The sequence below is a fragment of the Bombus pascuorum genome, chromosome 2 (assembly GCF_905332965.1).
Source record: "Bombus pascuorum chromosome 2, iyBomPasc1.1, whole genome shotgun sequence".
NCBI classification, from domain to species: domain Eukaryota; kingdom Metazoa; phylum Arthropoda; class Insecta; order Hymenoptera; family Apidae; genus Bombus; species Bombus pascuorum.
Window position 1 is genome coordinate 19,046,611 of NC_083489.1, and position 25,530 is coordinate 19,072,140.

At 39.2% G+C, this 25,530-nt stretch overlaps 1 protein-coding gene and 4 long non-coding RNA genes across 12 annotated transcripts in view; 1 reads left to right on the plus strand and 4 right to left on the minus strand.

Annotated features, from left to right (window-relative positions):
- Nucleotides 1–25,530, plus strand: part of LOC132916871 (dorsal-ventral patterning protein Sog) — a 93,513-nt gene that overhangs the window by 56,982 nt on the left and 11,001 nt on the right. For all 7 annotated transcript variants that reach the window (XM_060977279.1, XM_060977276.1, XM_060977277.1 and 4 more), the window contains 2 exons: nt 8,927–9,030; nt 18,192–18,321. In XM_060977279.1, the coding sequence (XP_060833262.1) occupies nt 9,001–9,030; nt 18,192–18,321 (160 nt within the window). In that variant the 5' untranslated portion in view covers nt 8,927–9,000. The remainder of the gene's footprint in view (nt 1–8,926; nt 9,031–18,191; nt 18,322–25,530) is intronic.
- On the minus strand, nt 4,373–8,929 carry LOC132904474 (uncharacterized). The gene is made up of 2 exons (XR_009657605.1): nt 5,445–8,929; nt 4,373–4,954 (listed from the first exon to the last, which is right to left on the minus strand). It is a non-coding gene; the product is annotated as an uncharacterized LOC132904474 (long non-coding RNA).
- LOC132904469 (uncharacterized) lies at nt 15,551–19,646 on the minus strand. Its single transcript, XR_009657598.1, has 4 exons — nt 18,822–19,646; nt 18,065–18,694; nt 17,785–17,967; nt 15,551–17,479 (listed from the first exon to the last, which is right to left on the minus strand). It is a non-coding gene; the product is annotated as an uncharacterized LOC132904469 (long non-coding RNA).
- On the minus strand, nt 20,554–21,898 carry LOC132916342 (uncharacterized). Its single transcript, XR_009660079.1, has 3 exons — nt 20,870–21,898; nt 20,748–20,807; nt 20,554–20,656 (listed from the first exon to the last, which is right to left on the minus strand). It is a non-coding gene; the product is annotated as an uncharacterized LOC132916342 (long non-coding RNA).
- Nucleotides 22,936–25,457, minus strand: LOC132904473 (uncharacterized). Of its 2 annotated transcripts, XR_009657604.1 has the most exons (5): nt 25,137–25,457; nt 24,890–25,052; nt 23,964–24,463; nt 23,251–23,619; nt 22,936–23,168 (listed from the first exon to the last, which is right to left on the minus strand). It is a non-coding gene; the product is annotated as an uncharacterized LOC132904473 (long non-coding RNA). The 2 variants fall into 2 exon arrangements; XR_009657603.1 differs by having other exon boundaries at nt 23,251–24,463.

Genomic DNA, 25,530 nt, shown 5'->3' on the forward strand with positions numbered 1-25,530 from the left:
ATCACGTGACTCCAGAGTCTACTGTTGTAATTGGCCGGTCAACTATGTCGCCGACCAATGGATAAATTTATTCTGTATCAGTAGAAAACACCGGCTTTAAGTCGGCGTCGGCGCGGTACGAACAAAGCGGCATTGTTATATGTCCTCACGGCAGTAAAACATCGTTCGCTTATCAACCTGTAACACTCCTGTTCTCTCACTAGATGTATTTTAGGAGATATGGAAATGCGCGTGTGGAAGCATTGACGGAGTTCGTGCTCAGTTTGGTGGATTATGTGGGACGTGTTTCGAGTCACGTGACTAAAAATACTTATAATCTAACCTTTTCGCTATCTGTTGAAAACTACTATGATATTGTGTTTGTTTATGTGCATTACTAATATCTAGAAAAATTAACCCAATTTATTTAAATTCTTTATTTTTCCCATGTACACTTTTCAACTACATTCATGAAAAGATTATAATAATTGAAAAGAAGAAAATTCGGAATTCGTTAGTTTCATCATATGACATATCTAAATTCTATTAAGCAACTTTATGTGGCGACAAAGTCATATAAAATTCTGTTGAAGTAATGGTGTGATTGGAAATACCATTGCCTACATAGAAACATGAAAGTCTGGGCTCGATTGCCGATAAAGGCGCGGTCTCTGTTTTTTTCACCAATCCTGTAAACTCTATAGTGACATCTAATTTTAGCCATGTGGGTATTGAAGCCTGAATTGCGTAATTCCTTTTAATTCGAGTCACGTCTGGCCATTTATATTTCATTATATTTTTCGACGGCCGAAGAAAATTGCTGAAATCGCTGTTTAGAACTGACGTAGGTGTGTGTTGTGTTTTGTTCTCAGACAGTGTATTTTTGAAATGCTTGTAGCTACGTGAAAACAACTAAAGTATGTGTGGGAAGCGTCATCGTGATGCTCGTACTACGCTGCCGGTGGCGCTCGCCCCGGAAAAGTGAAGTTGCGAGGGCGTTTCGCCTACATGCGTACTCGCCCAGAGATTTACGCCTCTTTCATACAGATCGAAACGGTGAACCAGATATTATGATTCCTATAAAAACATATTAATTACTCGAGTAGCAATCTTTTATCGTAATTCGATATATTTCTAAGATCTTCACCTAACCTTAAGGCTGATTCTAATGTCTAATTAATTATCTGCATATTAGTGCGTCTATTTATGTAAATGTCAAATATTTGCGAACATAATTAAAGAAATGAAATCTAAATGAAGATTTTTCATCCACAAAATATAACGAGAACTTTTCTTTAAATATTTAATATGCTGTATTCCATAAATTTTTGGTTGCATAAATTCTTCATAAATGCATAAATATTCGCATTCTACTAATTAACACCAGAATTCATATTTGCAAAGGAAAACTTCGTTTCGTATATTTTCAGGGTAAAACAGTCGACTATTAGTATAAAAATATGGTTTCTCAAAGAATATGAAAATTTAGCTTACCTCTGATAAAAACATGCAAATTTGTAAAAATGCACATTTACCTCCTTCAATTTTAATGATATAGATTTCCCGGTCGTAAGAATGATCTTCGGTAATTCTCCCCTTCGTTTCTTTAAAACGAAATTAGGACGACTAATTATCCATAATTCACAATAAAACGTGCAAATCCTTGACTCCTTCATTTCCCTGCAGCCAACCAGATCGTAGATGCATTTGCGTGCAGCTCAATTGAGGCCGAGGAGTACTCGACTTTAACTCCTCTGCATATTAATGCTGATCGAGGACTCGGTGAGATACATATTCGGTCGAGGCGCACGTAGGCGTACACCTACGTGAAACCTGTAGCCGGGAGAGCAGGTACGGCCGTACAACAGCGTCGCCGTTTTATAACGTAGTGGCGAGACACGGCAGGAGAGGCGACCGCGATGTGTCGATGTCGACGAAGAGAAGTCGCGAGGAGAGTGTGTCGCCTACGTGTCTGCCCACTTGCAGTGTCAGGAGACCAACCTATGAGAAAGTGGCCCTCAAGGATCGGGCCGGACCGGAAGATGTAGATAGCGCCCTCATATTCGGCCAGACGATGCTTCACGGCCAGCCAGCGTTGCGTAAGGACAATGTCGACGGCACCTGGCTTCGCCACGCTTCCTCCCTCGTCTGCTCCCTCTTCTTCCTTTCTTCTATCGTGTTTTTTCCGCTGCTTATTTTCTTTCTTTCTTCTTCGCGTGGTCGTTACGATCTTGTCGGGAATCGCGAGGACGAGACGTCGCGTTTTATTTTCGTTTGACTTCGCCCACGAAAAATTTCAATTCGATCATTATCCAGTCGTCCCGTTTCATTTTTCCGAGTTTTTCCCTTTGTTTCCGTGGCGATAGGTTACCGGTTCGTTTAGTTTCTCGTCGCGTGATGGCGATTTACGTTAGGTTAGGTTGTAATTTTATTATATGATAAGTTATATATAGATTGGTATCTCAGTCACTTTTATTTTTCACAACATCTATTAAATCATCTGCCCGCCAATACATTTGTGATCTTTTACTCGGCTTGCGACTTCAAATCTAATTTCGTATTTCTGAGTTAATGAGATCACACCTAACTTGGTGATAATTCAATTATCGTATAGACTATGTTTGGGGATTTAGAGTTCGTCAGATTTGTGTACTAAAGCGATCGCCTGATTTTCGAACTCGGACGTCACACGTTATGTGCGAACTGACCTTATAGATCTTCTACGAACATCTGTCGCGAAGCAAAGAAGAGCAAAAAAGCCGAATCTATCTTTAGCAGGTATCCCAGACTACCCGCATGTTCCTCGTTGTGCATAAATTTTCATTTTAAAGACGGTCGTGTAGTGGTCTACTGATTTGGCACCATGAACCACTTCTAAACGCTCCTTAATATCAGTTGTCATCGTGTTAAAAACCTATTACCATGAATTAACCTTTCTTCGTTAATTAAAATTCAGGCAAAAAATCATCTTGTAGCTCGGCATAACGTTTCGATTAAAAACGGCAGTAAAACTGAGAATCTGCCTTAAGGTCGATTCTAACAACACCTAAATGCTTGTGCGGTTAACTTTATTCGTCTTGCCTTTCTGGAAATTTTATGGGCCTTGTTTTCATTCTGAGACAATGGCATTGTTTAGTGCGGCAATGAAACATTAGAAATCACACGACCAAGACAAGCACGTTCGCGTTCAGATAAAATAACCTCGATGCTGCTCGGTGCATCGCAATGTCACGTGACGTGAGACCGTATACGATGCTAAAGGTGATGTGAAACTCGAGATGGAGATGAGTAAGAGCGCCAATGTAACGGAGTGAGAAAGAATCAGAGTTTGAACGAATGTTGCAAGAGGGAGGAGAAGAGAACAAGTGGCGGATCGCGAAATAGGGGGGACAGGAAGTAAGTGTAACGCCGCGAGATTCATGGAAAAGAAACGAGATGGAGAAAAGTGGAAAAAGCAAGAAAAGAAAGTGGCATGTGTTTGTCGTTCACTCACCCGGCTATCGCGTCGTTTCTTTTTCTAGTCCTTTTTTATCCGTCGCCGGTGGAGAACGTTATTTATTTTAGCGAGCGAGGACGTAGTCATAGCGTTGTTACAAAACTACCTAGAGGGCGGTTTGATGGATATAAAGATAGTGGGCCAAATTCAGGTTTAAATATCCTGTTCCGCGTGAAGAACTGTGCAACTGTGTTAAGATGCTAGCTCGAATTTGGGCCGATACTGAGAATGCACGTGACTTTATAGCATCTTATTCTAGTTACCTTATTGTTGTACCATAGAATTATGGTATTATTACAATCGTAGATTTTGTTGCTACAACATAATATTCATTTTATAAACTTAAAATTCCAACAGTATATGAATTTAGTATGAAGAAAAAAATTAAAAATTGTATGGGATGTTTGCAAGAATTTTTTTAGATAATTGTGTTAATCTACCAACTGAGAAACGATTTGTTTCATCGAATATAATACAATCAGTAAGAATAAAAAAATTAGTATGAAGAATACCAAGACAGTTATTATTTTCAAACATTTTATGATCACTCTACAATTTTCTCGCGGATAGTAAGCTCGTAAAAAAGCTCACGAACGTGTTTGTTAACAATATGTAAATAGATGGCAAACTTTGCAAGAACGCCAATGAGGACGCACATTTACGAGTTATGTTTGTGGATTCGTTTCTCGAACGGCAGAGTTTATATCGTGAATTTATGTAACCTAGTCTCAGACGAAATTAATATCGCGGTCGAGGCGTGTCACACCTCGCGTGTCGACGGTTTATCGTCCCCGAAACTGAAACGTGTCCCTGATCGCGATTCGAATTTCGCGCGCAGGCAAAAAGTTGGAAAAGGAAAGAAGCACGTGTGGATTTGTTGGCAAGTTTTCTTACAACTTTCTTGGCGTCCATATTCTCGTTCAGTTTATTGAATAGCAGGAGGAATAAAGTCAGGGTAACTGTTTTACCGTGGAGAATTTGGAGCAAGCTTCTTTCGTCGTGCGTAAGATAGTCATCGGTCTGGCTTTAACGACGTTTTGCGGGTAAGAACGGTTTTGTGGAAGCAAAAGTCCGGAGTAACGTGTCCGATCTTCCGACATTGGACAGGCCGAGTCAACGGTCGGCGCCTTAGATATTTTAGGATTAACAGTAGTCTATCCTGTCGTATTTTTCCTAAATGAATCCCGGTTGAGGATTCATCGCGGTTCATCGAACTCCTCAGTTAGAAGCGCCACGCGTTCATCGTTATCCTAGACTGACTACGTGGCTCAGAATAGTGGCAGAAACAGTCTTCCTAGAATTCTTGATGAGATTCGCTGAAAGCTAAAGCTAGAAGGAATGAATCGTCAACGGATGATGCTTGAACTTTAAATACACCAAATTATCTTGTGACTAAAATTACTTGCCTTGGTTCATTCGAATGTGTAATAACGCCATCTTTGATCTAAAAACGGTAATTAATATTGACCTTGCAGTAACCTATAAAGAACCATGCAATAATTAGTAATAGTTACATAAACGTAGCATATTATTGGAAGATGCAAGGCACAAAGAATATGTTCATATAATAGATACTACATATATAGAAGATCGTTACATAAATCAGAAATATAAAGATTTTATAATTCGGTGAAAATTACTATAATTATGCTATAAATGCTTCAGTTTCTTCAAACATTATTACATTGTAGGAGATGATGAGTTAAAAAATATTCAGCATATCTTAGAGATTCTCTTACGTAATTACTACGATCTAATATCAAAAGTCAGTAATTAATAACGACCTTGTACACATTACTAATCCCTCTTTTTCCCCTAGATTTCTCAAACTAAATAGTTATATACATACACAGATCATAATGCAACAAATGTTTTGTGTGTATCTTCACCTTAAGTCAATATTAGTATTACCGAACGATAACAACCGTTTGGTGCCCCTCTACCGGAGTGGAAGTGAATTTACACGAACCCGTCTTAAACACGACGTCGTAACTGGTGTCGCCAGCAAGAGCGTCTCCTCCTGTTTTTGCGCTGCTCGAAACGGCCGACACTCGACCGTTTGAGGACGCCTGTTTTCATTACGTGTCTCAACCCAAACGCCGTATTACGTCGTCGGCTCTCAGGATGGCCCTGGTTGTCGTCGTAGTAGTGTTATACGCCGTTTGAGTGGCTGCTCCTTTTTTACGACTGCACTCGTCGACTTTCGTCGTGTCGTGTCCGTACGATTTTTCTGCGAACCGAAAGGGGAAGAGAGGAACGCGTTACGCGAGAAGGCCTTCTCCGTTTATGCAAATCGCGGCCAATTTACGGACGCAGCCTCGACGCTTTTCCATTCGGTTTAATTTATGCTAATCCATTTATGCAAATGTCTCGGTAATTCGCGTGAACGCCCTCTACGCGGCTGTTCTCCGCTAGCATCCTTAATTTTGTTACGTGTTAAGACCGCGGGACGGCCACAAAAGCGCCATTATGCATGTACAAGGAAAAACAGCGGAACGCCACCATGGGGCAGGCCATTGAATTTCTGATTGGTTCACCGAGAGGGCGCGTTTAGTGTTCCGCGAAATGGCCAAGGAAGCTGCTGCTACGCTAAGCACGGTCGGTTCACTGGCTCGAGATAAAGCGCACAAAATTTCACAGTTCATAAGTTACAGCAACGGAGTTAACGGTCTATGAAACGTTAGTATATGGGCCAAATTAGCATCGGCCGACTCTATACTCCGTCGTCCACTCCGCTACGACGTCCTATTCTCATCCTTCCAATAATAGATTAAACGTTTAGCGAGATTTGACGCCTATGCTCCCGCCCTATCGTTGTTACATTCCTTCCCATGAGCTTAGACTTATGCGGTAAGGGCAATGGAGTATTTCTATAGCGATGCAACTTCAAATAATAGAGAAAGGAGAAACTTCTATACAAAAAATATATAAAGACAATTAGTATAGAAAGAGTAGTCTATTGTAAAAATCTAACAATATTATTAAATGAGAAATTTTATGTTCCCTGTGAAACGACTTATCGGCGCGTTTCGCACTACGTATCGCGTTACGAATTCTAGAGAAACGGGCGTTAAGAGGGCGCGAGCCGAGAAAGAGAAGAGGTCCATTAGGAGAATGTCAGATCGGAACGATAAAGAGCGTCGACCGTGCACGCGCGGTGCGCCAACACGGCAACGGTTCTCCCTGAAGCTTTCCTCTGATTTCGATGCCCCTCATAGCGCAGTGGCGGGATTAATTCGTTCTCTGGCTTTGTCCTCGATACTCGAGTGATTTATTCGGTTTGTTGGCGTGTCTCGTGTTAAACGAAGGAAGGAAATCGAGCCGGATGAAATGGACGGAATTCGTTGATTTTGTTGGCACCACTGCGTGTTTCTCGCCATATCCTGTATTCAGGCCATTAAGACGTTCGCGAATGTGGCGATTCTGATCTATTTTTTTTTTCTTTAACCTCGTAAACCATAGTTCTTCATAGTTGTGCCTCCATAGATCTCTATAATGCAAAAATGCTTTGGTATACAAAGGCCTGTTTGCAATCGGCAATAAAGGCCGGCGCATACACATAGAACAAAGAGAAAGGAGTTATATCTGAGATGAATTGAACGATGAACTGAACAGTATCGATGACATATGAACACGGCCGCATAAAGGGCGAGGTAGCACTCGACTCGCATATTTGCGATGCGGTGGCGTATTGAGGTTCTCTTCTCTCGGACTCTCCTGGTTGCTTAGGACCGACCATGCGCTTAGAACGACTTAGTACACACGGTGCAACGACCTCGCGCAACGAGCCTTACTGTGTGTATCTTTCTTCCTCTCTTTCTCTGTCGAATGTGTGCACATCTGAAGCAAACGGAACGACTGGACGAATCCAAAGAGACCCGATCTCCTTTCGTTTCCCCGTTCGTTGAAACGTGTAGCGTCGCGACGCTTGCATCGTATCGAAGTTCTGGATGGATTCAACCGTGATTTGTACCGTTGCTCGGCTAATAGGTCCGTTGGTACGCTGCTGAAGAATTCCACGTACTTCAGTTGATCAGCGTATAATCTATTACGTTTTATTCTTGGCTTTAGATACATTCTCGTCTTTTGATCGTTAGAGTAGACTTTGTATCGGATAGTCGGAATTCTTCCCGTTATTGTTTAATAAATGATCCGCTAACCTTCATTTTCTTATGACAATTCAATTATGATGCATTTTGTTATGGTTCTTGACTCGTAATGACGAGTTGCATTTGTGATTCATCTTGATATAAAATACCAGCAAAATATCGAAAACTATCGATTCGATGTGTAGGGATGGCTGCTTATCCACTGGTCGTCACGTGATGCGTAGCACGCGAGGCGGCGCCACGCTTCCCATAAAGCGATTGCTGTATTCCGGTCTCGAGAAACTTCTTCGTGTTGAGGTGTAACACGCACGAATCGCTCGGTTACCGGGCGCGTGATACGTTCGGTGGAGGGGATGGAAGCGGTTTCTTAGAAGCGACGATAAGTCGCATAATCCGACAGAAAGAGTGCAGGTTATTTTCGGTGCGGGCACGGTTGAGTATTTATTTTTACGCTGAAAAAGAAAAGGACGTCGTTGCGCTTAATAGTCATACACGGACCTAGCTGACTTTTCCCTCGGTTTCTTTTTATCTTAGCGGAAGAAGGTGAATCCACGTCACTGTTAAACGAGGCAACGGCCTTGCGAGAATGGTGTTCGCTTTCTTTTTCCTTCTTTCAGATCGCTTTCTGCTGCTTTCCTTTCTCTCTCTTTCGCCCCGTCGCTTTCTTCTTTTACGCACCGTCTCATCGTCGTCTCGGCGATTTTTAAGCGGCGACCAAGGAACGTTTGCTCCTTCTTCGAGCACGGTGATGATTCAGAGACTGGCGATTAGCGTACCCCAGCCGGAAAGAGTGCTCCATTCATTCCGCGATTTCACTTTTATCCCATTCTGGAATGTAAAGGGATTATGTGGTCGTATTACGTATAACTTAAATGATACACGATTTCCTTCTTTCGCAATGGAAACTTAAATATCGAGTACATTAATTTTCTTTGTATCGCGTTTTCTACATAGTTTATAAAATAGTTAATCCGTTTGTTCAGTACTTTGCTCAAAGTACCTCCACATCTCCTGGATTAAGTTTCAATCTGATTGATCAGAAACTATGGAAAGAACTTGAAATATGAACGTACAATTTAAAATTGACGATCATGAATTTTTCTTGCAGTCAAATAGTACAGTTAAATAGTATGGAATATTTATTCGTAAACCTTTCTCCTCTGCAACGCCCTCTTTTCCTCTCCTATCCACAATCTCCACTTTCTGTTCGCTTTCAAATATTTCCGCCTAGTCATTTTTCATTCGCCTAAGTCGTACATATACCAGTCGCTATTGCATCGAAGAAAAAAGAAAAGAGGAGCCACAAATTCATCAAGCCAATTCAAATGCCTTTTTGTTGCAGAATGTACGTTCGGCAAGCAGATACGGGAACTGGGCTCCACCTGGTTCGCGGATTTGGGCCCGCCCTTCGGAGTCATGTACTGCATCAAATGCGAATGCATTCCGGTACGTATTAAAGTGGGTGTGTCCTCACGCATTCGTGCGTGTCTTTGTGCATGTATCGGGTCTCCCCTGTTCGTTTGAGTCCGACCTTTAACCCCCTCGCGGTGAGGCGAGCCTCAAGCCGCACGTACAACATTACGTTTCTATGTAACTGGCCGACCTGACGCGACTTTTACGGAATTCACGTCGATTATTCGTGTAGGTACAACAGTCCCGGAACACCCTGTTCTCCGCCACTATAGCTTGTTTCAAAGTACCAAAGATCATTTGTCGTCACAAGTTTCTATAATCTCGCAATTACAAGTAAATGGGAAGAAAATAATTTCGGATTGTATCGATTTTAATCCTTGCAAATAACGTAACATAAATCTTTCATAGAAACCGATCTTAATGTAACGTTGGATATAATAATACAAATTTCCAGGCGAACCTTAGCGATTTGTGCGAACCTAAGATCTTATCCTTCCAGGATAAGTTTTCTTAATTTTATTATATAAATTTTGCTTACATAAGTCATTGGCAATTCAAATTACGAGTTAATTCCGCAAAATCCCTGGTCAAACAGTTACTATAAAAATATCGTTGTCTGGATTACGTCATTTCACACAGTCATAGGTCATCATCGTACGATATATCAGTAATTGACGTTCGTTCAAATATCAACGTAATCTATCATTTAATTTAATCTAATTACTTGATGTAATATATTATTTATAACACTAAGCTTTCCCTTAAGCTCAATTCAATTTTTATATTTACTTACTATACATGTAAAAGCAATTTGGTCATACGAATTCGAATTTGTAAAATATAAAATAGCTTATATATTTTTCTTGAATTTAAAATATGTCAAACGTAGCATAAAATAGCTTATATATTTCACTGGAATTTAAAATATGTCAAACGTATATATACCTACTAGGAAATATTTACTAGGAAAGATCATAGACTATGTAGAATATATAAGTTTCCGACAACCACTGTATGCAACAAGCTGATCGATATCGACTCTTTCTTGGATCGCTTTTTCCGAGAAGGTCATAGAAATGGCATTGCCCTTTGGATAGTACTGTAGATCGACGTAATACGCGAGGCACGGACTAAATCTCGATCTGGGTGACGTGACCCACGGAGACTTGACGTGCTTTCTAATCCCATTCCTGATCCGAGACAGACTGGCGTCCGCTTCTTAGCTCGTCTACTACTACTGTACGTGAGCGAGGCGCATATATTGCTCACGTATCGTTTTACGGGTAGATACATTGTGACACGTCATACCACGTCCTTTAAACTCTGTCAAGGAATTCTGAACGTGTTCCTGTACATTAACTGTTTCAAGATTGTATCTGATTAATTTGGCCGTCTTAAATGATTAATATCAAGTAGTTTTTCGTACCAGGAGAATTGAAATACTGATATTTTTAAAGTTGAGGAAATAAACTTCTCGTTTTTGGTATACTTAGCGATAAAGAAAACCTCATATGCGAGAGCTATTTGTATATTTATATTGATATTTTTGAAATTTAATAGAAGAAGCTTTTCGTTCTAAGTATATTTCACAAGGAAAAAGAAATGGGGAGAAGGAGGAGGAAGTACAAATAAACGACGCAGAAACATGCCAATTATGCAATATGGAAAGGAAAGAAACACAAATATTTGATATCAATAAAAAATGTCTTCAGTTACATACAAGCAGCCACAAAGACTGGAAAACTATACATAGATGAATAGCAGAATGCACATTTAAAAGAATATACTTTTATATAATATAGCTACGTACATATGTATATACATATACCAATGTAATATAATACTACACTAACTGAGAAAGGACTAAGCATTATACAAACAATAACAGCAGAAATAAGTTATAACAATCAAGAGATATAAAGATATATAATAGGAGATATATAATGAAATTTATAAAAAATATATAATAAAGATAGATAATATAAAGAGGAATAAAAATATAATATAATATATTGTAAGAAACTAGAAATGAGAGAGGCCAGGAATCTTTCTGTAATAGGTTACGAGCCTATAATACAAAATAAATTATTAATATAATATTAATCAAAAAAGAAGAGGAAAATAAAAAGTTTCAGTCAGACGCGTTACGTATTCCGAAATATAATATGTACATATACAGTTGAAGTAAGGCGGACAATTTTGACGCGATTGAATATCTGCGCGTTCGAAGCGTCAGAAGAATTGGTATTGTCTCGCTTCTTTTCGTCGATGCAAACAGGTCGAATGATGGGTTGGCAGTGTTGTATTTCCGACGCAATCGTTGACAGGCCGCACCTACGTTCGGTTATACATTTTGTCGTGCTAACGCGTCCTCCATTATTAATGAAGCCGCGTTCGTATGACGCGAAGTACGCCGAATTAAATTAGTTCCGGCCGTACGTTTGAAAACAAATTTTTATCTCTCCATTGCTGCTCTATTTTCTTTGCATACATATATTATTATTCATATAAATGAAAATAAGATGCGACCAGGTAAGTAAAACCATATACAGCATATGACATGTATTTCTATAAAATAATGTAGCTCTTACAAATTTGCATAAATACAGTACCAAAAGAAAATTGAAAACGATTCGATACGCAGTGCTCAACGAATACCGATAAGACGGACCGATTCCATTTTATATTGCGTTGTTGCCGGCCAGGATCGCTCGAATTCTTGTCCAATCGCGCAATAATCGTCATTTACATTCCACGCATATGTGCACGAGGGAAACACCGCTTTGTTTTGCGTCCTATATGAGCCGAACGATAACGTCACCGTGTACCGACACGTCCCTTCCGTGTGTCATCGATATTCTTGCCCTTTCTCGCCTCTTGCCCGTCCCGCCGATACCAACATTTTTTAAATCATCCAATCGATAACACCTTCCTGACTCATTTTTTGCATTTACATGAAAAGCTGCGCAATTTTTTCTGACCTTGGTTCCCCTCACTTTTTTACGGCGATTTTTTTTCCAGACGCAGTATACATATTTTCTGACAAGATGCTGACGGTAATAATTGTGCCTTTTACGACCTAATTAGATGAGAATCATAAAACATTGTTCATTTTATTACTCGTTCGCCGTTTAACGATGTAATGTATGGCAGCGGTATTTGTCGAACACCCGATATACATACGAGGGTCGTTACGATCGAACGAGAACGTAACGTGTGTTCGATGTAAGAACGACGCCCGGTTGCTAAATCGAGCGTTTTTCTTATCGATGTTTCTTGCAGACTTGTAATAATAGGCCCGGCACTAATGAGCGTGATTATGAAGAGATAAAAGTACGGCTCCGGTCGATTAGCTCTGTTTAGTGGTTCTCTTCCGGACTTTCTCGATGAAAGGCGGAGGCCTGATGTTTTCTGCCTCGTTTAACCGCCTAGCATAGAATTGGCCTTTTTTTTAATTGCTTCTAATCAGCCATCTGTAATTTTTATCCACTTGCAGTTTTTTTTATTTCTTTCGCGTTGTATTTCTCTCTAAAAGTGAATATTTTCTTAATAGGATAGAAACGTGAGATTCACCCGTTGAACACGAAGAAATCCTGCAGAATAATCGTGTTTCACTCGTAAATTTCAATTTTGTAATTTTACTTTTTAGATTTGCGAAGAAATGTATATACATGTGACGTTTCATTAAGGAATGATAAAGACTGATTCTTATCGAGCGAAACACCTTTTATCCGCTACGAGAACAAAAGCGCCGTTAAACGATGATCCAGTCGAGATTTCGTTCACACCCACTCATGCTCGATCCATTGAAGCAGAAAAGAGAGGGCGATGTGTAAGGCGGATACGAGAGGGGGCTTTGATACCCACGACGTGTCGGCCGCCTTGTATCGTCGGACTATTAAAGATACTCATCTCATTATACAAGACCCACCGACACCACCCACGCAATATGTGCGTTCATTCTTCTTTGCGCCATTCACCTTTCGTCTTCCTCCTTCTTTACCTGCATAATTTCAACTGCAAAACAGGCATGAAGGTTTGTGTACTATTTCTGACAATATCCACGTGACGATTAGTAATCTTTATGGCAGTCAGGGAAGTAACTTTTTAAAGTTAATCTTCGATTGGTAGATAGGAAATTACACAGGTACTTACGGCCAGAACCCAATACCACGAGTGCCACGGGAAATTTATATCGTAGATTGTCTCTCAAAGTTCAGTTTTATTTTCAAGACAATGCGTTTATTAATTTAATGCTCCTGTATATAACGTTTTTCTATTAATAAATGCGCGTTTTTAGAAGGACGTATCAATTTCACGATCTTAAAAGTATAATTACGATGAAATGTCAATAAAAATTCGCCCATAGTACCATTAGTTCAACGTTAAAGAACCGTGCCAGTTTCAGGTTAAGGAATAACCGTTTAGTAAAATTTTCGTTTTCTGTAATATCTTCTGACAGTAGATCAGCCAATGGAAAATCTAGTTGCAAAAATTCCATTAGTTTAGAACGGACAATTAAATCGTGCAGAATTCGAATATCGATAAAGATATTTTCTACGTATCTGTATAAAATCAACCATTGAAATTATCTATCAGGAAAATGATTAACTGTCATCTGATTGATACTGGAACGTTCAGAGCCATTATCAGTATAGGTATTGCGTCTTACTTGTTGCATACATGAAAACACATAAAAACGAAGTTGCTTTTCTGCTTACGACATTTATTGGTAGAAAATAACTGGTTTGTTGTGTCACTTCATGCACGCCCATCACTATAGCTTTGAATTCTGTTTATAGTGTAAACAACATTAGCCAATTTTCAACCGGCAACGAGAAATTCGATCTTTTCCCGAGCGTTCAAGGCTTAGGGCTGTTTACACTGCGCCGATTCAAACACGAGGTTCGCGCCCGATGTTTGCTCTGTCGGTTTACACGATCCTGTTTGTGTACAAACATTATACGTCACATTATGTCCGAAAGATAGAGACACAGTAGCATCATTTTACAAAACAGAATTGTATTTAGCAAGTATTGTGAATATATACAATACATATATACTTTAGAATAGATGAACACATTGAAAAATATCTGATACAAAAGCTACTTATATGTGCGCACTACATAAATTATCTATCATTTTTCAAATTCCATTTGGTCCACTATTTTTCATCCGGTAAGACGAAAGATGAGATACGTAGCTAGCACGAGCGCCAGACGCGACATCTGAATTACGTGATTTAAGGCGGTACATAATAATAGTTTATTATATACGTAGTTACGAATTAACGAAAATAAAAAAAACTAATTATCATATACTAAATGATTAAGATGCTAGAAGGGATATATATTAAAAAACACTGCATATTGATTTTCATTTACATTTCATGAATGAACGATCACTAATGGTCGATTAGATATTCCGCACTTTAGAATCGAGTCATGCTGTTTATATTGAATATACTTATGTCATTCATCGGCAGGATATTAGCCACGGGGACGATAAATAATTTTCATGGGATCCGAAAGTTAGATTGACGAAGTCACAGGCGAGGTTAATAACATTGGGTTAATAACTTGACCCGCGCGTACAGTTGTTTGTAGGTTAAGGATGTGGATATAAATTTGGGGTCAATCATAAAGCGATTCAAAGCCCTCGCTCTGTGCGGTTCAACTAATGATCTCTATCATAGTAACGGGTTCTGTCGCGCATGCATTTGTCGTCCGGGCAGAACGGTCACGACTGTCCTAATGGAGTTTAATTTAGCCAATCTTCGTAAACTCTGTCCTTGACTGGCAACCGTTCTTACCGTGTTTGCCTATAACATCCCGTCTGCCTTTCGTTCTTTTTAGTTCACCTTAAAACATTCCAAACATTGCCAACTCAAAGAAAATATCGATTTTTGGAATCGAAGTATAAATGTTAACAATATTCGCCGATTGAAGTATCAACAGTGAGGAGCGAGGAAAAAATTTCACGAGGAACTGCTATAAATACTGGCGTAGAAAAGAAAAAGGAACGAAGATCAGGCTGCGACGAAAGGGTAGACGAAGAGGAAAAATAAAGTGTGATCGAGAAAGAGAGAGATAGAGAGAGAGAGAGAGCATTGGTACAGAACTGCTCGGACCCAGCGGCTTATGGACGGACGCGCGAACTCTATTTTTAGTCTTCGGTGGAATGACAGTCCCTCTTCAGTGTATATGAGGAGCTATTGATAGGTCACGGGCTTCGTTGTGAGCGACCAGGCAGACACGTCGCGTGAATCACACGAGACATCGTTTCTTTACCTAAAGTCATACACCGGACTAGTGTACATTGTCTACTTATTAGTTTTATTTCCCAGTGTTACTACGTCTATTTATGCTCGACACATACGTTTGTTGGATTTGCCTGTCAAAACAGAACTTGTTAATGTAATTAACCACTCAGATGTAGATGGTACGTTGTAACGTACGTATAATTATTATATTACAACTTGATACATTTCTAACTTTTCATGAAAATAGGTTTAATAGTATATTAAGAGGTTAAAGGTGGTTCGTTCATTTTCTTAGGAAGCGGCATAGATCAAAAGATTTGTTGGAAGTGAGAACGATCGAAGAACGACCCACGCAGGACACTCCACGTACAAATCGATATCGACTTCCTGTCCGATCAGGCGAGAACGTTTGTCTTGCTTCTATTATTACCTATAGAATAATGTCGAAATAATGAATGACTACCACGGTGCGAGAAAATCGTAGGTGGGTGGACCACGCTAGCTCGTGCGAATAGCGGGACGTTTTTTAATCGAGACGATCATCAAGATTGATCTGTCTGTGTCTCGCAAAAACGTTCCCATGACACCGTATATGTATACTCACATTATATACACTTATTGGCCGTTTGGTTGCGATATTAACGCAGTCGCATGGTATTTTCGATCGCGTCGTCACACAGCTATATTTGTACAGTGTTCAACGTCGAAGGATATATTCAAAACTTCCTTAAGGGGATAAAAAAATGGAATGTCTTTATATTTGTATAAGTAAAAGTTAAAAAGAAACAAGATACAGAGTCCGTAGAAATCGCGAAGTTTTATAGTTAGTTTCTATGAAAGGTATATAGATTTACGCCACATTATCTATAACATAATTGAATACCTCGAGAGCTTGCCGATGGAAAAATGGTTGCTTCGTTTTTTACTATCGGCCTTATCATTATCGTTCTTTATGTTTCCAGATCACTGAAAAACTTTCTGTTACATTGTACCTCGCAATGTCGTAGAAACTTATCAAATGTACTAGAGGTATGCGTCGGCAGGCACCTAAATGTATCTCTGGACGATAAAAAATACACCGACATACTCGCTTAGCGGGTCCCAGTTAAATAACTGTCACGCGATCTCACGAGGGCCACTGAATCTCGGAATTTACTCCTGGCGCCCCGATTCTCCCGTAATGCGAAGTTCAACGTCTGCGTTGTCTGATCGCCGGTCGGCGCCGTTCCGCTCCCTTCACTTTTTTTCATTTTGTCACTCGAATCAACATCGAACGTATCGTTTCGCGTTTCAGGAATGCCGTGCAGCTCTATAAAACCCCAAACTTAATTTCTGCTCTCGGCACCAGTGTAACCGGAACCCTCGCCGGATGCACGATCTCTTATCCATTCCTTTGGTTGGCGTCCCGTTGAAGAAGAATCTTTCGAGATTAGTTTTTCACACCCAGAGATAACTAGGCGCTGCAAATTTGCTCTAAAGTCGGATATTTATCGACCGGTCAACGCGTGTCTGCTCGATCGCTGGAAACTCGTTCGAACTTTACGATTTTTGTATCCAATGGTTCTAGTTCTACCTGTTTTTCTTTTTTTTTTTATTATTATCATAGTTTTTATATCGTTAATTTATAATTCATATCGTAATATATTATTATTTATATCATTATTTTATTATCTGGTTACATTATATGGAACTTAAACAAACAAGTAACAGTCGGGTAGAGAAATAATTGAGCAGGTAGTGGAAACGACTATCAATAAAGTTCCGTTAAATACGGCTGACTCATACAACAATGTAGATACTAATTTCGATTACTTATTAAGTAATCTACACGTGTACTACAAGGATATATAACAAATAGGACTTAAGTAGGTAATACTAGTACCAGTTTGATTAAACGTCATTGATACCTAGATCCACTATCTGATCATTTCGTTTTGTCTTCGTCTACACCTATGTATTGAAATCTCGTATAACCTTTTATCATATTTGATCACAAATTATAATTACGATCATGTTCCTTCGTTATCATCATGAAATTTCGATGGATACTAATATATATTTATATACAGAAATATATTAAATATATTTCTGTACAAAAGTGAACAAGCAAGGAATGTTTCTTTTAGACGAATGTGCGTTGTTCATGAATTGAATCGTGCATGTACCATGGAGCTATGAATGCATCGTAAAGAACGACACAGTCGAGCTCGAGTAAGACATCTGAAAAGAGAAATACCTTAGGTAGAAACGGCAGATCTATGGTAGAAAGTGGAGTGAACTACAATACCGCGGAATATGAATTTATAAGGCGTATATTGTAGAACACATCGGTAACAACGCCGCCATTTACACGGTTCAAGCCCCGGTAGGTGGACGATTCTTTTTCGCGCTAAACCCGTAGAAAATGGTGAAGGAAAGAGACGTTAAACGATAATTTATATTGCCATAGAGTATTGTAAATCGTATCGCGAATAATGGCACCATTGACCGTGATAAACGAGTCTTTTGTGATCAATAACACCTACCAATTACTTGACGATAGATTTATGCACGCCGTGCATGTAAACGTTGCAACTGTCGTCGTCAGCGATGCGTAAAGGAGTAATAAACATGTAAGCACGTTTACAGGTTCGAAAACATTACAATCACACTTTCAAACGTCACCGCGAACGTGTCCAGTAGTATGAACAGGCTGATGGAGAAACTCGCTGGAATTCGAATAATTTGGAAAAGGAAAATAACGCGTTAGCATTCGCCATTATTCGAATAATAATTAATCTAGACGCTGTTTCTTTAAGTTCTTACATTTCTGTTTCGTAACGGACATCGTTCAAACTCTTTCCTATTGTTCAACTGAAAACCATCTGTTACAGCGTGGTAATATTTTAAACGTTGTAATGTGTGAAAATACATAATAATGTTCTGCTTTCAGGTGCAGAAGAAACGGCGAATCGTAGCGCGGGTTCACTGCCGTAACATCAAGAACGAATGCCCAGAACTTACGTGCAAAGAGCCAGTTCTCCTTCCAGGCAGGTGTTGCAAATCTTGTCCGGGAGACTTTAGTAAGTAACAGCATATTTTTCTTTGTATACACTTGATATTGGGTCCATTGGATTTGAGAAAAAACAGCAGATGTAGGCACTTGTGCTGACCTCCATGTAGACTTGTTATTGAACACTCCTTGCACTTGTGGCACGTATAGTAGTATCCTTATTTAATACAACGGTATCTCCTAGATAAGAATATTGCCATTATACGATCCGAAGACTCTGTTGTATCGCATTATTATTTTAAAGAAACACGTGCGCCTTTTGCTCCACATTCATACGTTAATGTTCTTAATTCTAGGTTATGTTTGAAACAAAAGAATCTGCCAACAGAGGCGCTAGTATCACAATGTCATTGATCAGAATACTGATCTCTGTGAGAAATAATCTGAAATGTATATGCTGCTGAAACTTCTGCGATTTGCCAGTTACCATAATTGTACCGAGGATCAAAAAAGGTTAAAAATGAAAAATACTCAATAACTATCAGCAAACTTGTAACGATTAGCGCTTACAGAAGATATAGATCCAATATATTGAGTGACGGGAGATATTAATGAGAGTCAAGTGGCTTGCATAAATCATTTATCAATGATCACTGCCTCTTTTGTCTGTGTCGTTGTCTTTCTCGCCTTCTAGAGGATTCTCTTTTTCTTCTTAACACTTCCTCGGTCGCTTCTTCGAACGTCTCTCTATCGGTCCGATCGATCTGATAATCGTATTTGCAATGCCATGTAATCATGATTGACCGTTATCGCCTGGTGGCTTCGGTTTTATTATCGCCTTAATGCTCGAGTGCTCTTATTAGGGATTAGCAGATTAACGCGCATATGTAGCATTTTTTCGAGTACTGAAAAATAAGAGACTTGCTATTGCTATTTTTCTTTGCCAAGAAAGATGCCCTAGCTTTGCCTTGCCTTCTTTTCTTTCATAAATGTTATAATTGTAACCACAATATTAACTTTGCTTTTACCAGTTTCATTCTCGAGTACAATTCAACGTATACGATCTCTTACATACAACGATATAAAGTGTTGCAAAACATTTATATGCTTATCTCTTTTATCTAATTTTATTCTTAATTCATAATATCCTTTATCCCATTCTATTCTTAATTCAGATCTATAAGCCTATTTTAAAGGATAACGAAGGTAACAAAGGAACAATTTGGACTAATACTTATCAAGCAATTGTTTGTCTGGTTATACTATAAGTTCTATGAGTCATGCACAGATGACATAAATGCATGTCACCCTCATTGTCCCTTGGTAATGCTCTTCTTGCATCATAGGTGACCGACTCGCAGATATCGAAATCAGCACGGGAAATTTCGAGTACTATTTGATAAAAAACACAAGTTACATGATTGGAATATATTGACAGATATATATATTGGAATATATGGAATATATGGACACAATTCAAGAGTTTTATACTTTGTTCCTCGTTCAATAAACGTTACGGTATAAAGTATTTCTAAAATGTGCAACTTTCACTTGAATAGCATGGGCCAAATTCTTTGTACGGTTACTTGGCTGCTTTCTTTCTTCAATGGATTCTTATATCGCCGTTAATTACCATAGAATGCGGATGGAATAAATGAACTGATTGAAATACCTGTGCCCATTCCTCTTGCTTTTAGGTGGAAATACATTGGCTAGCTGGAAATAAAGGTTAAGGATTTAACTCTCTTGTAAACGGAATTCTGACCTAATAGCGAGTTTTTTGCAAATACAGCGGCTCTATTAACATATTGGCTCGAGAATAAATCTATCGTTACATAAATTTTTATCTTCTCTTTTAAAATATTTTGTAGCTTATTAATGAAGATATTGGGTTGGCAGTTAAATGATTGCGGATTTTGTCATTAAGTGGTATTGACAAATCTGCAATCACTTAGTTGCCAAGCCAATATATGAGAACTTTGATATTAAGTTTGTATGTTGTTTTCTATGAACCGAAGATATCATAGAAATCTACATATATAAAACGTTTGAAACGAGGATGGTAATAACAAGACAGAAGAAGATGAAACGAGTTAAATGAGATTTAAATGAATTTTTAGTTTTATAAAATTCCGAGTCGTTTCGTAAACAATAAAATGATTTTTAAACGCACGCAGATTTGTAAAAAAAACAATAACATTATTTGATTATTTATACTGATTAATTATTAATATTTAACTATCTGTTATCATAATTATAACGATAATTATCACAAATGTCGTGTCCAACCGATGTATGAGATAATCTATGTGAGCAAAAGTCGTTGTTGCATGCAAAGTAACTTTGAGACTTTTATAAAAAGAAATAGTTCGTAGTCCATAAATACCGAGAGTCCCGTGTTTTATCTACAGATGAAAATGTATCAGTGCTACGCGTTGTAAATCCTTTTTTACTTACGGCGACGAAGCTGGAAGTATAATTCTTACACTTACGCACTATTGCGGAATAGAAAAGACCTTGTGTTGTGAACCTTCATAGTCCATTCCATTCGATAACCTAATTAAATTCTATAAAACATTGGTATCAATATTTAACAAAACATAGCTCTACACGATTACTTAAAAAATTCTGCAAAACATAATACCACGTGATAACCTTTTCGCAATAAAATATCTTTTTGAAGAATCGCAATATATTGCCTTGATAGCTGGGACGATGTTTCACGATATCCTCGCGATATTCTACTCGATACGATGACCATATTACCACTGGCGAGAAGCGTCGATTGAGACCGCCATTTTTAAACGAGCGAGGAAAAGCGCGGGCTTTTATGATAACGCGCCGGCCGACAGGCGCAGGCGATCTCGGGAGGGAAAAACGAACAAACCACCAGCGGAAAGATAACGCTCGACCACACGCATACGTTCACCATAACCACTTTTACAATGCGGCCAGCGCAATTTATTGGTTACTTAGAATCAATTAGCGAGCTCACATTTATTAACCATGGACAAGCCTGCTGTCATTGTCCGCGTGCTTTCTATTTCCATTCCTGGTTAGCCGAAGATTTCTTTATCGCGGCCGTACAAGATCCTTCATATCGCCATTTTCTTTTTATCATTTATTTTCCCCATAATCAAATTCCTTCTTATTTTTGTCGTGTTAATCTCCTATCGCAATCTTATGAATGAGCATGCCATCTTATGTTGTACGTAGCGTGAGCTTGTACAGTGACGCTAGTTTTGCTGGTGCCTCTGTAGGAAAGGTAGAATCACGTAAAATTTATAATTAGGTGGAATTAACAGTGTATCGATGAGATCGTTACTGTTTGTTTACCATACATAACGAGCCTATTGTTCGTATACTGCTTTTTGTCATTCAAAACACTATGTTATTCAGGGAACGATTCGCTACGTGACCGATCTTTCCGCATTTCTTGTTTCCTTGAACTTATCTTGACTAGACATCTACGATACTTACGGTCGAATATTTCAATAATTGAGGATACAAACGTCAGAGTGGCGCCGTCTCGTTCGCAACGTGAATATGTCAATATTCCTAATAATAAGTCCAGTAATGAAACACGCGCTATGTTTTTATATTCTTACACCAGTAAGTTCAATTTTTCCACTGCTTAATTGCCATTAACAAACCTACAATGCTACTGTTATATTTTATACCTAATGTTACATTTTTAATGCGAATAATAATTAACAAATAAAGGGCCAGACAGGCGGCAAGTAACCTCTCCTCTTAAGATAATATCACATCAGAGCCAGGACTTTTCCTTCCACATCAAGAGAAATTAAAGAGGGAGATTTTTAACTGGTAGCCCAGTTACCCAGCACCTTGTTTAGTCTAACATAACCGAAGATACGATTCTCCTTGTTACGATTCCACGTCGCGCAAAAAAGAGAAGGAAAGTTTCAAATACCAACTACGAAAAAATTATGTCAAATAATGTCAATTGGAAGAAGATGGCGGGTCGGATTTCTGTTGAGCGCAAATAGTGCCACCCCGTGGCCGTTCCGTGGGACACAGCCGCGTGTGGCAGATAAGCGAAATAACAACCCGTGAGAGAGATCGAATTAAGCGTAACCGACGCGGCGGGAAGGACGGTCGGTAAAGAAAAAAGCAGCGCGGAAAAAAGGTCGATGATAAAGAAACGGCAGGAGAGACAGTGTAGGCAAAAAAGAAGAGAATGGAGACCGACGAGAGGAAGAGGAGTAGAAGATGTGGTGGTCGGTAGGCAGAAAGAGAAAGAAGAGATAGGTCGGGCGCCACGGTTTAGCGCCATGGCGCCGGCTATATTACCGCATGGCGTCACTTCGATTAAGCCGTGCAATCTAAATGTAAATATTAGCATACGTAATGATCGGGCATAACGCGCGCGGGAATGAGAATAGACGAGGAGACGTGGCTTGGTGGGAAGGTTGGAAGGTCGCGGGGGAAGCAGTGTGGGAGGAGCAGGGGGGTAGGGGCATCATTGCAAACCATTCCTCTTTCAATGAGGCTGACCAATCGTCTCGTCGCTACTGCTGCCTCTTCGTGTTCACCTCTTATCGTCTTTCCTTGTATTGCTCTTTATCCTCCCGACATGCTTTATCGTCGTTAATTTCGTGTCTGCCTCCACTCCCTCAAGTCCCTTTTTCTTATTATCTTTGTCAACCATTCCCTCGTTGCTTGCTATCACGCATACTTTAAATTGCCTCCATATGGCGGAGGGGGGACTGGTGTGTTTTTCCAAAATGTCGGTGGTTGAAACTTTTTTTTAATTTGTTTATTAATCGATATTTTTAAGAGCAGGAAATAGACATATACGTATTCGAAAGCGATTAAAATACGGACGTAATTGTACCAGATTCCAGGCAGGTCAACCTCAGCGTATAAAAATCCCTAAAACATTTTTACGTCTACCTGTAATTTACGAGTAAAATCATATCTATATTCGTTAAGGTTGTAACTACTGTAGCTGCGAACGATTTATTATACAATGTACCTTTATTCACAAACGAATAGTAATTCCTCTTTTTTCCTAATTAACGTACGGCGGAACATGGGCAATGAAAATGGGCACGGCATCGTGTTGCAGTAACCAATAATAAACATATGCCATAAGAGTATACCCGTATAGAGAAATTTGTCTATGTTAGGCGCGACATATATTTGTCTGGAATAACTTATCGCGTTCAACAATTTAGTCGCGAGTTGCATTAAGTTTCTCATTCACAGGTTCCTTAGATATCTATGTATCATTTCCACCCATCTGACATGGCTGGTACCCGGAAAAACCAGATTCGAAAAGGTCATCTCGATATGGTGCTGCAAAGCCCAAGAACCAGCCCGTTATAGCAATATTTCCGCTCACCTTAAAAAAGTCATAGTGTCCATTTCTAGGAACAGAAAGATAGCTGCTCCTGAAAACATATGAAACAATAATTAATAAGTCATAACAGGTTATATAGCGATAATAAAATTTCACAGCTGCCTAGTGTCGATCCATTACGATTTGTACTCTTAGATCAGACAAATAACAATTCAAAATTTTGCAGTGAAAATAGCACTGAAGTACAGATTATACGATCTTCTACCAGCAAGTAAAAAATTCCTTGCGTATCTGATAGGACCAATTCTTCCCCGTTTCAAGAAGTATCGCTTATCGTTATTTATGAGTATAAAGTTTCAACGCGCAGAAATTTGTTTTCCCCCTACATTCTTCAGCCGTTGTCATCGTGGTCGTGTTCGCGTCGTCGTCTGGCAGGCTTGTTGCCCCCTGCTGATGGAAGGTGAAGTCGCTTACGATTACCAATACGCGGCCGTCTCCCTTTTATGTCCCGCGAGAAGAAACTGTGACCCGTGAGCCCGTCGATTGGACTGTCACATCGATTCTCATCGGCTCGGACAACGGACGACAACGTGTCCAGGATGTTGGCAGAAGACGCGAAAGGAGTTCCATTCATTGGATAATGACGAAACTTGTTGAATCTCCCGCGTTCTCTCGGGAAGAGCAACGAAGGGTCGAGACATCGAAAGATGCATGAGCATCGCGTAATTAGCGTTGGGTTAATATACGATCCTGTCCAGAGTATTATGGTAGATCGTTTAAAAGTGTATTCATTACAGCAACTTTGTTGAAGTTTTTTTTTGAAATCCTCTGTCGACGTGATTACAATCATTCAGCTATCCCTTTTAAAATAGAATTCTTTTTTAGCCTGTAAGAAAAATTATTTTTCTATCGATTAATAGTAATACGAACTTTAGAAGGGTGTGATTATTATCGGTAATATCGTAGAAATTTAGGAAAACACACTAAAAAAAAGTTGATTAATTGATTGAACAGCATCACGAATGATCATCTTAAGAATTTTTCATGATTGCTATGCTACTAGTAAGATTCAAATTGGAAACTGGTCTTGTTACTTAATATATCTTTTTGTAATTTTATTGTCACCTGCCTTGTTACAGGGCTTCAGGTAAATATTCTCGAAGGTTGTAAATTAATGAAAAAAAGACGTTGTTATAAGATTCTGTGTTTCAAAGAATGTGAAAGGTGGTCGGTTAGGCGGGCCCAGTGATTTTGGCGCCGTTTTCATGCGCAACTTAATCCTGAATAACGACCGACCTTCGGTCAAACGCACCGCGTAGTGTCGATTCTCGCGTGAAAGCTATTAAATTGGCCGTAATGCTCCTTCTAGTCACGTTCAGCTGCCGTAAAATCCAAAACCTACGTCCCTCGATTTTAGAAAATGTTAGCCTATTATTTTTTACAATGGGACTTGTGAAAGTAACATTTACTGTATTCTAAAATAAAAGAAAGTTTATCTTTATCAAAGTATAGAAATGAAATACGCGCGTGCTAATAATATTTATAAAAATTTGCCGTACTTAAAAATAAATAGAAAGTATCTTAAATTGATGCCAGTAGCGCCATTTGTTAAATAAATTTATAGCGCTGTCTAACGTGCGCCATTCCTGGCGTCATCTCTCATGATGATTTACAAACAATGTTGGATACATCAGCGTATCGAGCTTGACGTAATTGTTAGAAACGTGTAGCCTTTTTGGCATCTTGTTGGACTCTTAATGCGAGGGAGATGAGAAGAAACGAGGCGCCATGAGCCACATGGCTTTCCGACGGTACAGTGTACGGAATCTTCAACGACTTCAGAGCTCAATAACATCTTTCCTGTTTACTTTTTAATTGCACCAGTTTAAAAATAATAATGCATTATAATTTTTCACTGATATGTTTCTCTATAAAACATGCGATTGGAATTTG